The sequence below is a fragment of the Triplophysa dalaica genome, chromosome 5 (genome assembly GCF_015846415.1).
Source record: "Triplophysa dalaica isolate WHDGS20190420 chromosome 5, ASM1584641v1, whole genome shotgun sequence".
In the NCBI taxonomy this organism is placed as follows: domain Eukaryota; kingdom Metazoa; phylum Chordata; class Actinopteri; order Cypriniformes; family Nemacheilidae; genus Triplophysa; species Triplophysa dalaica.
Genome location: NC_079546.1, coordinates 14,194,534 through 14,211,549, shown reverse-complemented (window position 1 = coordinate 14,211,549; position 17,016 = coordinate 14,194,534). Strand labels below are relative to the sequence as shown.

At 35.1% G+C, this 17,016-nt stretch overlaps 1 protein-coding gene across 1 annotated transcript in view; it reads right to left on the bottom strand.

The window, feature by feature from the left end:
- ptprr (protein tyrosine phosphatase receptor type R) overlaps window positions 1–17,016 on the bottom strand; it is a 33,195-nt gene that overhangs the window by 14,064 nt on the left and 2,115 nt on the right. Inside the window, exons 3-4 of the mRNA XM_056749104.1 lie at window positions 14,482–14,610; window positions 8,645–8,755 (exon numbers count right to left, since the gene is read on the bottom strand). Of these exons, the coding sequence (XP_056605082.1) occupies window positions 8,645–8,755; window positions 14,482–14,610 (240 nt within the window). The remainder of the gene's footprint in view (window positions 1–8,644; window positions 8,756–14,481; window positions 14,611–17,016) is intronic.

Genomic DNA, 17,016 nt, shown 5'->3' with positions numbered 1-17,016 from the left:
AATTTACATTTTACAGTCAAAAATCACTACTTGACATATTTTAACTGAAAGAAGCGTACATTTTACACAAATAATTTTAAACCTAAAGCTTACACTCCAGATTGTGTTTAAGTATTGTTTAAACACTTAAAATACTTTTTAACATGCTTAAATACATTTACATTAATACATTTTTCAATAAGGCAAACATTCTCTCTTATCTCAAAAGAAAATGTGCATGCAGTTCCCAAGTTTACCACCAGATATCTAAATTTTGTCTACACGGGATACTGTATTTTGTGATGCACATTATAAGTTCTTACTTCAACCTTAATGACTTTTATCCATCCATCCATTTTCTACCGCTTATCCGAACTACCTCGGGTCACGGGGAGCCTGCGCCTATCTCAGGAGTCATCGGGCATCAAGGCAGGATACACCCTGGATGGAGTGCCAACCCATCGCAGGGCACACACACACACACACACACACTCACTCATTCACTCACGCACTCACACCCTACGGACAATTTTTCCAGAGATGCCAATGACTTTTATTTTATATATATTTGTATATACGTTTTTTTATATATGTATACATATATTCACATTATTTTAATTATAGTTTCATACTCTTATTGATTTGTAAAAGTGGATACTTTCTTTACCAAATCCGAATTACACATGTTTAATGCAAGGCAGTCTTGTTTATTGACAAAATAACTCACTCTACTTTTAAGGATTTCATGATATTTGTGACCCTGTGTCAGGTTGCATAAAGCAACTTAGGTTTTTCCCCTAAGTGTGACACGTAAAAGGTGGTGTCCCTTTACCAAAGACAAAAGGAGAATAACTTTAGTAAAAAAAGTTAAGGTATATTTTAGGGCAAACCTAAGGGAAAATTAAACTTAAGGTGATTCATACAACCAGGCCTTGGACTACAAAAACAGCTGATTTAGCAATAGCCAAAATACATGGTGTGGGTCAAAATGATGGGTTTTTCATTTTTGCCCCAAAATCATAAGGACTTAGGTAAAGATTGTGTTCTGTGAACATATTTAGTAAATTTTCGCTGTAAATGTATCAAATGTATCAAATCGTGAACAAAAATGGCCTACAAACTTCGCTCTTTGAGAATAGGTTGTTTGCAATCACACAGTGTTTATGATGTGCGAGGCGCAGCTGGAGGGCAGCAAGTGATTTCCTACAGTGGAATTCACTATCACAAACTCAAAGTACCTATGTTTACCTGAACAACGACCAGGTAAGCCCAAATTTCTGTTATCCTTATTATTATCCTGTTCTCAGTTTCTCGCTGCCTTGAACAACATAATGGTTTCTTTATAATGAACTTCTAAGAAGAACAAGCTAATGCTTATCCCTGGAATAAAAGCATGTTATTAAGTAACAATAACATTATCACCCTGATATTGTTTCCTTTAGTTGGGCTAAATTTGTAATATTGTGCTTTATGGGTGTCTTTATTACAGCGAAAGCAAAGTAAAGTAAAAGAACCCAAATGGTGATATTGGTAAATGATAAAGAGCAGCAACATTATCCTGAAGAAGTTTTGATGATCTTTACATTTTTATTCATTTGGCAGACACTTTTTTCCAAATAGACTTACAAGTAGGCACCTATGTGGGCAGCTATCACTGCAGAGCAAACAGGGGTAAGGTGCCTTGCTCAAAGGCATTTCAGTCAGTTCACTTCAGTTTCCTGGTGGCACTGATAATTGAACCAGCAACCTTCTGGCTACGAGTCCAACTCTCTAACTACTAGACCACAACTTAAGACCCTACATAAATTATATCTTATAAATCTGTATTCTAGCGTCTCAGACCTTTCCAATGATATATAGTTTGTAATGATTTGATTAGAAATTACATGCACAATATTGACGCAAACTTAGGTGTCTTACGGAATGGGTGACAGTTTACAGGCTACCTTTAAGGAAGCAACTCAAAATAAACTGTTCTTGTTTTCTTTATTGATTCTGCTTGTTAACATACCTGCAAACTCGGAAAAAGGTAACAGCCATTCGTATTTTCATTTTCTTTAAGCTTTTAGCCTGCACAAGTTTTTTAAGTGCAAAACATGACTCCAATGGAGAAGCAGCTAATCACATGAAAACCATTTTGAGCTACAAGAAAAATATGTATTTGTTCGAATTTGAGATTTTCATAAAAGATAAGTACATTGCCCACGATCCCAATGTTCCAAGTCATAATTAAACATCTAAAATTATCTTCATTTCTTTATGTTTTCTGAGAGGTGCACCTCTCCTCATACAAACTGGATGCGTGTCCTTTGGAACCAAAGCGTTTGTGCGTCTGGGGTTTTGGTTTTAAAACTTGCAGGATTGAGAAAATAAAGTGCAGGACTGATGTTAAGAGAGTTATTAAGAGAGATAAAGTGCAGGACCTGATTGATGCAAGTTAAAAAGCAGAAACAAGCAATACAAAAGTGATCACTCCCTGCGGCTCCTGACGACATATAAACGACAATGGAGAAAAACTAAAATAATGTAAATCCAAAGCATAAAATAAACCGGCAAGAAAAAAACTTAAATAATTAACAAATTATGACAAAACGAAAATAGTTTATTTCCAGCAGAAAATCTTTTCATCAAATGAAGATAGCAGGCCTACCACAATCCAAAGCTTGGAGTTTTTATTAAATAAAGTAGCATGTTTACGTGTTGTGGTGACAGTCTGTAGCTTGTTGACAATTAGACCCGCGGCTAAAAAAAAACCTTTCAGAGGGCAAAGATGTCCCTGGAATGTAGAGATAACGCCTCGGGAAGCACATCACATTTGCTTTCCAACAGCCAGTCTTAGCCAAACATATATAAATCCAATCTACTATACCACCCAACATACAAACATATTTTTTTACTTATTCATATTTCACATTCATATTTTAACATCATGTCTAAAAGAAGTCAGGGAAACCATCGATTGCGCAGTTTTATCTCATCATAGTTAAACAGTGAAGAATTGCTTATTGCACAACACTAATCTCTCTGCTTCACAACAGCACATGCATTGTCACAGAGAAAATTATAATATGAATGTCAAGGGTCAAGAGTCCAACTAAAGCCAATACTGATCTCCATGATGGTGGCATCATTTTAACCCAAAAAACATTAACATCTGATCTTCTGTGATTCTCAATAACAGCAGGTGGCCATCACTAATGCTAATATCTTTTAATTAGTCACTTAATTACCTCATTAACTTTAACTCTTAAAAGACTTGGGATTTGACTTGAGACTTGTTTGTGACTTGAATGGAATGACTTGGTTCCTCCGCTGGGGAAATCATGGGTGGAATAAAAAATATGGCAGGACTTTTACTCTTTGGCCCCTGGACTTTCAACCTCTGCTCATAACATAGCTGTTTCCATCACACGGGTGACCTGAATAATAAATATCAATGCTGTTTTCTCTTTGACAGACACTTCGCAGTCGTTCCTTTCAGCACAGGCGCAAACATGATGTTTAGAACATGATCCTGGTTGGCCCAAGAACCGCAAAAGACAACACGATTAGCTGTTATCTCGATTTTAGTTGGCCAAACGAACCTAGGTGCTGGACCAAAAGTAGATGCCTAAGATCCCCCCACCAAAGATAAAAACTCTTTGGATTTACACGATTCACATAAATGACCTAATTTTGATTCAAAACTGTGTTTTTTTCCGAAAAGTGCTAGTTTGCAGGTATGGTTAACAGCAGGTGTTCATCAATAATGACCAAACATCACTTAATGAATCACTTCATTATTTTATCTCGTTATCTTCAACACTGCTTCAGTGTCACTTTAACACCCTATAGTGTGGACACATACAGACACCCAGCAGTGTTCATGTGACACTGGCCAATTTGCTTTGTAGCTAGTCTTTACAATTAAGGTTTAATAGAAATGTGGTTTACGTGGTCATTGTTTTGGTACGTTAAGCTGTTTCATTACAATGGCAGGTGCAAAAAAATCCTGAGCCTGAACTTTTTTTGCGGGGTTGCGAGAGTAGACCCATACGCAGGGTTATTTGTTTAACAAAAAAATACATTATTTCCATTAAAACTAACAAGTAACATGCCATTTTAGAACTTCTCAGACAGACATTTCTTAAACTTTGATGCTGTTTCATCTGTGTTAGCATCACAGAATGATTTGTAAGAAGTGGGGCATAATTATAACTTAGAAAACCAGTTTTATGCAATTATGGTATGTAAAATTTACCTTTACATACCAAATAAGAGTAACATTTTTTTGTCCTATGGGTGGCATCCTGAGGGTGGCATTTTGAAAGCTGATGAATTTTGTCCTCAACTAAACTATTTTGTGCTGTAGTGGTAATTTAATCATTGGTTTCAGGTAATAATGGTGATGATATGGCACAAGTCACATCAACAACACATAGTAATGCGATCACAGTTGGTCAAAGCAGGTTAGCATAAAAAAAGGGAAAGTGGTTTTGAGATTGTTTATTTTTAATAATAATAAGCGGAGCCAGATTTATTATTAATTTTTAAACTCCTACTGGAACATTTTATACTACAAACTGTGAAACTAAAACAATATAAATTCCTATTTAAGCTACAAATGTTACGGAGTCAGCAGTGAGTGCTTCTCTTTTCATTTGTTTGATTCCTTTAAACCAAACAGAATAGCAGGAATATTAGGCTATTCCATTTATTTACGTCCCATTTCTTTCTCAACTCTGACGCATGCTTCAGGCAAAAACTACCATGTTTATGACATAACTCCGTGAGATAGGTGCAATAAATTGTGAAAAAGTTTGAAAACGATTTAGACGCTTTAGAAAAATCGATCCTTGATATCTCGATCACATGAGCACACCGTTATCGATATTTATGTTACAGTTTCCAATTTGTGTTTGTCAAAAATATTTGACCATAACACAGCTTTCATCTCATAAAACTATAGCATTACTATGTATTTACATCTTAATATCACTTCACTCTCAAAATTCCTTTAAAGAACTGCATAGTGATGAATTAACTATTCTGCCCCCACTGGTTCATAATTCTCTTCGCCGCAACCGATGGGTTTTAACTAGTGGTGGGCATAGATTAATTTTTTTAATCTAGATTAATCTAGATTAATCTTGGAATTAATCTAGATTAATCTAGATTAAAATGGCTCATTTGAATTCTGCCGAAGGCATTCAGAATATGTGTGCTACCCAAATAATGACTAAAAGTAAGTCTTTGAGAACGGGTGTCTAAAGCCAGGTGGCGCATTAGACCAGGGGCTCATCTCCTGTTTCCAAAATGCATCTCAAATTGCTTGAGAAAACTGTTCTACTATGATAATTGGTGATGAAAATTAAATTATGTTCAATAAGATGAACTTGGGGGGGCACGGTGGCTTAGTGGTTAGCACGTTCGCCTCACACCTCCAGGGTTGGAGGTTCGATTCCCGCTTCCGACTTGTGTGTGTGGAGTTTGCATGTTCTCCCCGTGCCTCAGGGGTTTCCTCCGGGTACTCCGGTTTCCTCCCCTGGTCCAAAGACATGCATGGTAGGTTGATTGGCATCTCTGGAAAAATTGTCCGTAGGGTGTGAGTGTGTGAGTGAATGAGTGAGTGTGTGTGCCCTGCGATGGGTTGGCACTCCATCCAGGGTGTATCCTGCCTTGATGCCCGATGACTCCTGAGATAGGCGCAGGCTCCCCGTGACCCGAGGTAGTTCGGATAAGCGGTAGAAAATGGAATGGAATGGAAAGATGAACTTGTGTTTACTTCCGCATTAGCTAAGGGATGATTTGGTTTAGGTGGTACTTGAGACTGGAAGAGCTCCTACAGTACATTTACATTTAGTCATTTAGCAGACGCTTTTATCCAAAGCGACTTACAAAGAGTTAGGGAGCAACAAGCGAAATGTCATACAGGAGCCATAATACATTAGATCTCAATACAAAGTTACTGGTTTCAACTAAAGCTAGACCACTACCTGTTGAGAGAAGGTGTTTTTTAAAACCAATTCCGCATTGCACAAGGTGCAAACAACCTTAGTCTTGTCGATGTTTCCATTGGGAAGCTTCTTAAAAATTAATATTCCCTGAAGCAAACCCGGCGGCTTCATAGCTGCATCCATGTTAGCACGTCACGTTTGAAGCGGTAATTTCACAGTAACGTTATGTTGTGTTCAGACCAAACGCGAATGGCGTGTCAAGCGCGAGTGATTTATATGTTAATGCAAAGAGCCAACAGACCTACTTGCTGCGCGAATCGCGCGAATGAAGCCCTGGTTATGAGATGATGAGGCGGCTTCTGCTTCCGCGAATGACGCGAATCACGCGAGTTGAAAAATCTCGTTCTCGCCCCGTACAGTGCAGTTAAGCTGGTATACATCCGCGCTAAAATATCAAGGTGAAAGTCATCATAGCTTGCGTAGTATAGACCCAGCTCCCAACCCAACTTTGAGAATAGATTAACGGCGACATTTTTTTTATCGCGCGATAAAAGTCTCACTGCGTTAACGGCGTTAACAGCGTTAACGGCCCACCACTAGTTTTAACACACATCTAAAGGTAAAGAAAACATAACATTAAAACTCAAAAGTAAAAAGCACAACTAAAGCAAACACTGATCACAATAATGGTGATTTATTGAACGGTCAACGTTTTTTCAACATAAATTGTGGGTGCAGAAATGATATTGATTTAATGCAATTTACATTGACAAATCAAAAAATTTTCAACATTGATTCAATGGATGCTTGCGATCTGGGTATTGCCAGACGTCACTTCACTTTAACTTTTCAGCTGCTTAAATAATGTTGCAGACTCATTAAAGTTATCAGTACTCAAAACTTTGAGTTGCATTAAATTAAGATGAACACTAAATATATATTTTGATTTAAATTAATGTTTATTTATGATTTACAGTTACTCAAAATAACTAGCGATCAGAGGTGGGACCAAGTCATTGTTTTCAAGTCACAAGTAATTCTCAAGTCTTCGCATTCAAGTCTCATGTCCTCAAGTCATCTCAAGTCCCAATCAAGTCCCAAGGCAATAGAAGCGAGTCCAAATCAAGTTACAAGTCTTAAATGATAATGGAATTGAATCAATATCACTTTTCTACCCACAAAATCACCAAAATGTGACTTCTAATAAGTAAAAAAAAAATGTGTGCATAATACGTTCATCATCTCAAACCAGCAGAATCTCACTCTCAATGATCACACAAACTTCTTATCAACAGAACATTTACCAACACACAGTAACAGCGCCAGACAAAGAGAAGCCATATACAGAGATCAACTAAAGCAAACACTCATCAACATAATGGTGACTTCAAATGACAAACCAGTCACATCTAAACCAGTAAGATCACAGTTTGAGCACAAAGTGAGTTTACTGTTAGGTTACATTTTGACCTCATTGTGAGTATTTTGTAAACTCATGATGATATCTCTGTGAGATTGCTGTGACATCATCGTGTTGACTGAGTAACAAACCATACATCAATGGAAAGCATAAATGTTAAATGTCAAAAAATACCCTTTGACTGGTTTTGTGACATTGACAACAGTGTGAATAACTTCCAGTTTAAATGTGTAATGGTGTTTATTATTGTGTTTATGTTTATTTATTAAATTCTACACCATCTTGCTTCCTTATACAGTATATATTTTTAAGTCACACTATACAGTTTTAAATATATATTATACAATATTATTTGTTTGTTTTATTTGTGCTATTGATATTAGTAGTCCTGATGAATGCTTCCGTGTGATCAGCTGCAGCTTACAGGGGTAATTATTCCTTAAGATCTTCAGTCAGTTAGGGTGACAGAGAGCCAGGTGCTCGAGTACACTCTATTATGTCATCGAGAGGCTTAAGACGGACTTAAAACGTTAAGAGCCAAGATCAACCAATCAAAGGGCAGAGTCAGGCGTGACCAAGATGATCCCTTAAAAGTGCTGAACCACCAAGAGGAAGCCATGCAATTTCCTCTGCTACAGTACATCCGTTTTGCAATGTCTCTCTTTCTCTTAATATATAACACCTTGTTGCTCTATCGTAAATTTCCATTATAAACGAAAGTCTTCAATGTGTATCAGTTTGAATAGTTAAAGTATTAATGTTAATGATTGTTAGTGTTTAAGATGAAGTGTTTCGGATGAAAACAGGAAGTATAAGAACTAATATTCAGTGTTTTTAAGCAAACCCATTGGAAATGTGTTTTAATATACCAAGTATTTCTCCTAAACGACAATGATATTAAATAAAATAAAATAAAAGTCTATTGTTTCTAAGATATTTCTCATGAAAAAAGAATCCAGAAAAGTCAGACATGTGTTCTCTAGAACCACAAGACATCTCAACAAAGTTTCAAAGAATTCTTTAATGGGCCAGAACATATATATATTTTTTATTAGGCTTTTAAGGTATGACAACATCTGACTAATTTGTGTCCATTTACATTTCTCTTTACATTTTAGGAGAAGCATCTAACACCAAGAATGATAATGATTGAAAAACCGAGAAGTACATAAAAAACTAGAATACAAATTTCCCTCTGAAGGTCCAACATTTCATTCACAAACTCTCTCATATATCACAACAGCCTATACATTACTTACATTGAATTATATTTTTTATTAGAATGGAAGAGATAAGATAAGATACGTACCATTAAACAGGTAAAGATGATGATGAATATTGGGAGGCAGATGACAAGCACATAGAAGCCCTCTTTGTCCCACACGTTGTTCTTCTCATGATGGTCTTTAAAAATATTCTTCTGTTCGGACACAGACAGAGCAGAATATCATTAAAAGCTCATAGTTGTGCTATGTAAATCTCAAGAGAGCCCCGTCACAAAGCTTCCGTTGTGGTTGAGCTAAAGTCAGACAAGATCAACAAGTGCGATCTTAAGGAAGACATTGACATTGCGCTTTACAGAACAGACTCCGCCTCAAAACCTGCCCACACACACACTAAAATTAAACATCCTTACACACACATACACACACATAAGCAAACATTTTATTCAACTGTTAGAATATTTTTTTATTTCACAGATAATGCTCTGTATTATTTTACAGAATTTTCCCTTTCAAACAGAAAATGCCTGTTATTTTACGGATTTTTTATGTAATAAAAAAAGGTTACACTTTGTTTTACAGTGCCTGTGTTACAGTGTAATTATACATTGTTATTATTATTACTAAATAATAAGGTTTCGTCACATTTAACTATGCATAATTTATAGTAAATACTATAGTAAATACATGTTATCATGTGTAACAAGGCACTATACAACATATTTTGAGAATAAGTAATAATTCCTATTATATATTATTTTGCTACAACACTGTAAAATCTAATTGTTGTCCTTACTTACAAATTATTTGTTTACTCAGTTGTCAAAATGTATACATTTTACTAGTTTATATTAAGTTACTATTACTTGCAGGGGAAATAAAACCATTTACTTTTCGCCTTTAGTATATTTTACTTAAATCAGGCAAGTAAACTTAGCTTTCCTGTAGCTCAGTGGTAAGAGCATTGCGTTAACAATGCAAGGTTGTGGGTTCGATCCCAGGGAATTTCAAATACCTATGTAAAATGTATAGGATAAAGCAATGTAAGTCCCTTTGGATAAAAGTGTCTGCCAAATGTCTAAATGTAAATGTAAGTAGCGGCAAGCGAAGCAATTACTTTACTACACCAGCGAGTGGCAGTGGAGAGCAGATCCTTCATGTACGGCGAAAAGATTCCCAGCATGCTTTGCGCCAGACTGCATTAGGAGAGTACATTTTTAAAAATATGATAATTTATATGTTTTTAGTAAAGTTAAAGACTTGATAGAGTTTAATGTTCACTTATCTTAGATATTACAAAGAGTTTGACATATTTTTCAGTTTTGTGGTTACCACTGTTTAGAAGATAGGTGCATGTGATTTTGGTCTGCGAAGCTCGTATGGTTTTCCCGTTGTGCATAGTCTGTGCATACAGTTCTGAGATCCGTCTTCTCTTGCTCATTTTGTGTTCCACAAGTCAAGGTGTTTGATTTATGCATTTTAGGATAACATTTATGTGAAATAAAGAATTTGATTTAGTGAACTTAAAACTCCAATGATGGCTAAATTAAATATTTAAACTGCAGTAAAATTAAATTTAGTTGAAAGTAATCAAAATTAAGTATTGCAAACTTGTCCGGGTTTACAGTGCAATGAATCCAATGGAAATTCTTAAGTTGGTAATAATAGTTAATTCTGAGTACTCCGCACTAAGTCAAGAGTACATCTGAACTAATTTTTTTAGTTACTTGAACTCAACAATACCATTTCACTTTACTTAGTTTTTAAGGCAATCGTTTTTTCATGCTTTTTTAAGTAAGATCAACTAATTACATTTTACAGTGAAGATTGATGACTTTAACTTTTTCGCTGTAAATTTGCAGTTATTTACAGGCAACAGCTTCACCTGATAGGATTTTTTTTCCACAGTTCTTTCCTTCATTTAGAATTACAGTGTGATACTGTATTAAACATGTACCTGTTAAATTGAAGTATATTACTGGAAACTGTGATTTCAAGATCCTTTTGTTTCCATTCAATTTTAAAATGTTAATGTGTATTATCATTTACAAGCGTCTGCCAAATTAATTAATGTAAATTTGGTGTTAGTTTAGTGAGTGTTTTTAATTTGATACCACTAAAACGTTTCTCAGACACAAAATGAACCTGCAAATACATCTTGAACAACAAACTAAACATTTAGAACACCACTTAAGCTGAAGCTTCACAAAAAGCATCATTAACTTACAATAACACATATTACCATATATTAACATTAGATCAACAACAACACAGTTATTTTATAACCAAAACTATAGATCAACAAACCCTTAAACACTTGCCCACTATAAAAAATGCCTGTGAAATTAACAGTAAAATACTGTTGTTTTCACACAAAAAACCTGTTATCAGAAAGTGTCCGTATAAAATACAGAGAAAAACTGTAAAATTGTCTGTAAAATTAACAGCAAAAATTCCATTGTTTTTACGGAAAAACCCTGTAAAAAATGCCGTGAATGCCGAAATTCTGTAGTTTTCAGAGAGAAAATACTGAAAACATTGTCAAATTCTCTGGGAAATGAACAGTGAACTTCCAAAGTTTTCACAAGGAGTTTTTTTTCAACTCCACAAACACTATTATCACTTTCACTTACGACACCACTGTCACTTTATTTCTGTTGCACGTCTACAAAAGTTCTAATTGAAAATTAACACAAGTTTACATGTCGATGGTTTTGTTGAGTCACCATTATGGTGATGTGTGTTTGCTTTAGTTGTGGTCTTGACCCTTTGCTCTTCACGAGAAGAAGTCTTTGCCCAGTTTTGATATCTGTGTGGGGAAACAGACACCGAAACAGCAGGGTGAAAAGATCAGATAAAGCTAATGCATTACCTTCTTTAGATTGATTTGAGAGTTTAAGTAGTGCTTTAATGTTATTTGTTGTCCACAGCTATGATATTTTATGAGATAAAATAATTTACTGAATATCTTCAAAGGTAAATCTGATACATGAGAAATGTTCTAGCAGACATCAAGAATATAACAGTTTGTCTCCACAACAGAAAAAAACACTTAAGACAAACGCAATGCATTCTGGGTATCATCAAAGCACAAAACTCATCACTGACTCCCAGCATGAATTGCGTCTGTAAGCTTTTCATTTGTTAGTCACCACTGTTAAGATTCATATTCTGATTCTTGATTTATGAGTCAAAGACCAAACGCAAGCTTTTTAACGGTTCCAATTTAGTGGGTGTGGCTCATGTTTTCTACTGTGAATTGATTGGATGAATAAAAACAGGATGTTCCCGTAATTTTACGCTAGTTTGCTGGCAACCACAGCTGCCCGTATTTTTCCGTAAAAAACTACAGAATTTGTATTTTCTCTTTTCTTTTCTGATATTAAATGTTTTGTGGGACACCACTATGCTGAAGAGTGGAGTGTGAGTTAAACTCAAGGTCAGCAATGAGATGCTGATGTCATGTCGTAGTCCTCAGCACATTGGTTACATTGTTGTAATTTTACAGTAAACTACTGTCAGCACCTGCTCTTGCATGAAGCTGTTTATCTACAGTTTGCTTGCTGTAAACGAGATTATGAATTAATGAACATAAACACAATCATTGAAGAAAACATGAAGAAGAACAGAAAAGAAGACAATATCAAAAGCCACACTGTTTAGCTCCAGCCCAAATCAAACAAATATGAACAAGCTCATCAATGTCTACAAAAGTGGTTCCCAACTCCAGTCCTCAGGACCCCCTGACAGAATACTTTAGATGTTTTCCAATGGAACACATGAACAAGTTAATGAGATAATGAAGTGAAGATTGAGTCATTATTGATGAACACCTGATGTTAACAAACACAATCACAAAAGAAAACAACACCAATAATAGTGACTATAATAGTGTTGAGAATTTCCTTTAGTTGAGCTTTTCCCCTTGACTTATTATGGTTCGAATTTTGTTAGTGATAATAATGTGATTCTGAAGCACATTTATAACAGCCTGACAAAAGACGGGATAGTTCGGTCCTTTTTATGGTAGTAATAGGCACAGTGGGGGACTTTTAGATAAGTGTAGATGTGTTTTCTCTTTGTCTGACTCTATATTGTGCCTCTCTATGTGATATCACATTTTATGATGGAAATTGTTTTTTCACCAATAAATACAAACACAAATTAATAACTCACACACCAAGAATCATCTCATTAAACTCAACAGTGGTGACACTGAACAAAAGGAAGCTTAGAGCTGCAATCTGTTTTGGGTAACAGCAATGAAGAGAACTCATCCATGACTCCCAGCATGCATTGCTGCAGGAAGTAAAGATACAACTCAACTTTACTTTTGCGACCATAGTTGAGATTCATAAGCCAATTCTTGACAACAAAATCTTTTGTTCTATTTGATTTTTGCTGCATCCTATAAACACTGTTATAACAGAGATGTACATTTTGGTGGTTTCAGTCTAAGAATAAACACAACACACTTACTCTATTTGGTTATTATTAGTAGTTTCTTAGTTATTATAATGTACATTTTAAATTAGTGTGTAGATTGACAGAAAAGTTTAATAAAATTACTTTTTCCATAAATTTATGGAGATTACTCTGAGATGTTGCTTTTAATGTATTTTGATATGATTTATTTGATTTTCCACAGTTTAATGAGTAATTATCACCAGTGCTATACAGTATACCTACATTTATCAGCTATGAGTCTAACCAATACTTCTCAATAAGTTTGCATATGGTTTACTTTGTTACCTAATATATATATATTTTTAAGTAAAATGTAACCGATTTGCATGGGTGGTTTTTACTAACCCTCAAGAATGATGTTTTTCAGTGTATGTAAGGGTGTATGTAGATACAGATAGCTTTGTTTAAGGTAATGAAACATAACGATTCATATTTACCATCTTTACACGTTTCAGAATACATAGTTATGAATATTATATTGCACTTCAGTCATATAATGCTATACAGGATGTGATCATAATAAAATCATATAACACACACATACATACAAGCTCCCAAATATCTCTAAAACAATTAAACAACTGTATTGAACATCTACCTTTAAAATGCAAGTGAAGGTTAAAATGAAAATCAAATTAGAAACACATTACTGCTTCTCTGCTCTTAGAAGCACTTTAATACAGACAGTGAATGCATTCACATACACTATGAGGTGAGTATGCATGTGATTCTTGCGTAATAATTCCCCTTAACCTCAGTAAAACAGGGGCAGAAATCTAAACCATGTAAGAAAGGTCAAATGACTTTCTAATGAAGCATGAAATGAAGGAAATACAAACTATGTGCTGTTTTGTCTGAGTTACAACTGATGTTTCACAGCTACCCTGGAAATAATCCTGCCTGTAATGCTTAAATCTTTTCCCGTCAGCCTTTAAAAACTTGCCAGCCAGCGCCACCGTTTTTAACATTTTCACAAAATTTTAATGGCTCACAGTACATTTACTGTAATGAATTTATGGACAAACAATATATCAAATGAAAGAGCTTTCAAACAAAATAAAGTCTATTCTTTGTTCTATCTTCATCACCCCATAGATGTGGGTAGGTTTCTTCAAAAATGCATCACTTTGATTAAACAGCTGAGATAATAAAAAATTATCCACCCAGATTACACTCTGAACAATCATTAAAAACAGATAAAACATATACGTTCAAGGTTTAGAGCTTCTGTACGTTATCCAAAGGTGTGTAACAGCGCCGCCTAATGTATAACAGTACAAACACTGATTGCCGTAATAACTCGCCTTTGACGGGAAATCTTTTTTTTAAAATGACGAACTCGTCAATGGCGGGAAAGAGTTAAATACAGGGCTGTTCAATAGGCTTGACAATCGAAACATTTTCTTACAAATCCACTTTCCACCACTGGTTTCACATTAAAAACACACACGCAAACCTCAGTAGGTGCTTCAGTGGTGCCAGACAGTACAGAGTTGATGTTGAGCAGTTGGATCATTTCACTATTGGACATGGGTTCTGAGACTCCTACAGATGACACATACAGCTCGATGTCATTCTTTTCCTCCTAAAAATATTAACAAAAATAACATGTCACAATTACAATACCTGTACAACATTATAAAAAAACAAAAAAATGAAAACAATAAAGTAAAATATATAACAACTTTAACTGGAATGTTTAGATATTCAGTTTAACTTTACTGCCTAAACTTCTACTAGGCCTATATGTTATTTTCTGGATGTTAAAATATCTTCCTCCCTACAGAGTAAATTATGAATAAGCAATAAGTTGCAGATTTTAACTTCTGGCTCGAACAATGGCAAACAATTCAATATTTCTGCAATTCAGTTTGGTTAAACGAATGTGTTTACACTGAAAACTACTGGTAGAACAATACGATAATTTATTATTATATGGACATTTCTGTGCATACAAATATCTTAGCGGATTTGTATGTGACTCAGTCTAGACATTTAATATGGAACAAAATGTTAATGACTACCGATTGTTGACTGTGTGTAATCATGTTGCATGATATGAGTCAGGCGTAAATGTTGCTAACTTTGGTTGGTGCAAGATAGTGGAAGCCGAACAGAGTTCAACCTGATCTTAATACCAAACGATTTTACAAGGTGGCTTATTTGTACAAATTTGCACAATATAAATAGTACAAAAATGAATGAATATCAGAAAAAATCGGATTCTAAAGCCACTCCCTTAACAACACCCCTTAACATGACATCACTGGTGCATAAGCAAATATTGTGCTAAAACATTGAAAGAATTCATAGGCAATGAATTCATACAAATTAGCCACCTCGTAATATAGTTACGAATTCCTGTAAGATTGTGTTGGAGTCGTGCGTATACATTTTTTTTAACAAAGTGACATCGCCAACAACTGGCCTGGGATGTGTAATGCAGCGTAAAGCAAAGTTTTCAATTTTTTTCACAATTTAAGTACATTGTTATCATGTACACTTAAAGATAACTTTAATTGTAACAGTATCACAGTAACTTGGTTTACCATGAAACCGGAAATATTCAAAAAACATTTGCTTTTTTAACTTTTTTAATGTTTGTTTAGTATCTGTTTTCTCAACACCTAACCATTCCCATATTACAGATACATTTTGGTGTAGCCATTTTGATGGCAAGTTATTGTTGTAAAGCTTGAAGTTTCTGAATTTGTTAATTCAAGATAACATGTTAAGTAATGATTTTTTTCAACTCTGAAATTTCATTGCAAGTGTACAAAAACAGCATGTTTAGTTTTTTTCCTGCAATTTGCCTGTGACTGATGAATCACACACGATAAGACCAGGAACACGTGCTGAAAAAGCAAACAAGATTAATTTTTACTTTAAATTACTACCTACACCAAAGTAGCTCTCAAAGGTGCATTAATTGTGACAGGCAAAATGCAATGACCTTTGTGTACTTAACACATCCCAATTTAAGCTTGGCTGGCATTAACACAAATAAATATTTAAATGTACACCTCTCACAGGCAGCGCTGTGCCAAAGCAGTGATATATAAGTGCCATGATTTTTTTTTTTGGACACCTTGTACGAGCGGATAAGTTAATGAAGGTCTTGCATCAGGTGCATTAGTGTTGTTGGCTCTGAGGGAGAGAGAGTTCAATGGAGTCTACCGTAAAATACATTCACCCCACAATTCTACGACACTTGAAAGCCAATGTTTCATTTTGTGACGAAAATTTGTGTAAAATAGTCACAAACATCATTTTAACTGCATAAAATACAACCTGTATTATTTCAAAATGTAACTTATTTTTATGCCCACTAGAGGTCACTTCCCATTTATGCCCATTAAAGATAACACAAATTCAACTCGATTTTGGCACAATCCACTTGTCAATATAAACTGTAGACACCTGACAATAGGTGTCAGGATTCATGACATGACTGTTTTGTCCTGTATAGTGTGTTATATATCACAACCGATACCACACCATAATGCTTCATAATCCTGACTCAAAGACTAGCAACAGGAATACAGCAGCTCTCCTGTACACAGCTTTTAAACATGACAAAACTTGAGAGATGATTGCATTAGTGCAGCAAGGTGGAATTATGCCATGGAGGAAATGGTTGGGGAGATATGGCAACAATGCTCCAGTCATTATGATGCTTCCTCGAGTGACTATGAAGCGTTGTAAAAAATGTATGTTGCCAAATATTATCAGAGGGGCTTAGCATCCCAGTGAGGCCAGGAATTAGAATTAAAGGGAGACTTCAAGCTAGAATCAAAATTTCCCCATGTTTTACTTACCCTCAAGGCACCCTAAATTAATGTGACTTTATTCTTGAAGAATAATGCAATCAGAATTATAATACCACACTCAAAAAAAATATGTTTGCTGTCTGTTCAATTTACTTAACTTGCTTAAGTTAAAGCAACACAACTTTTAGAAAATATGGTTACAACATGATTGTTTTATGTTA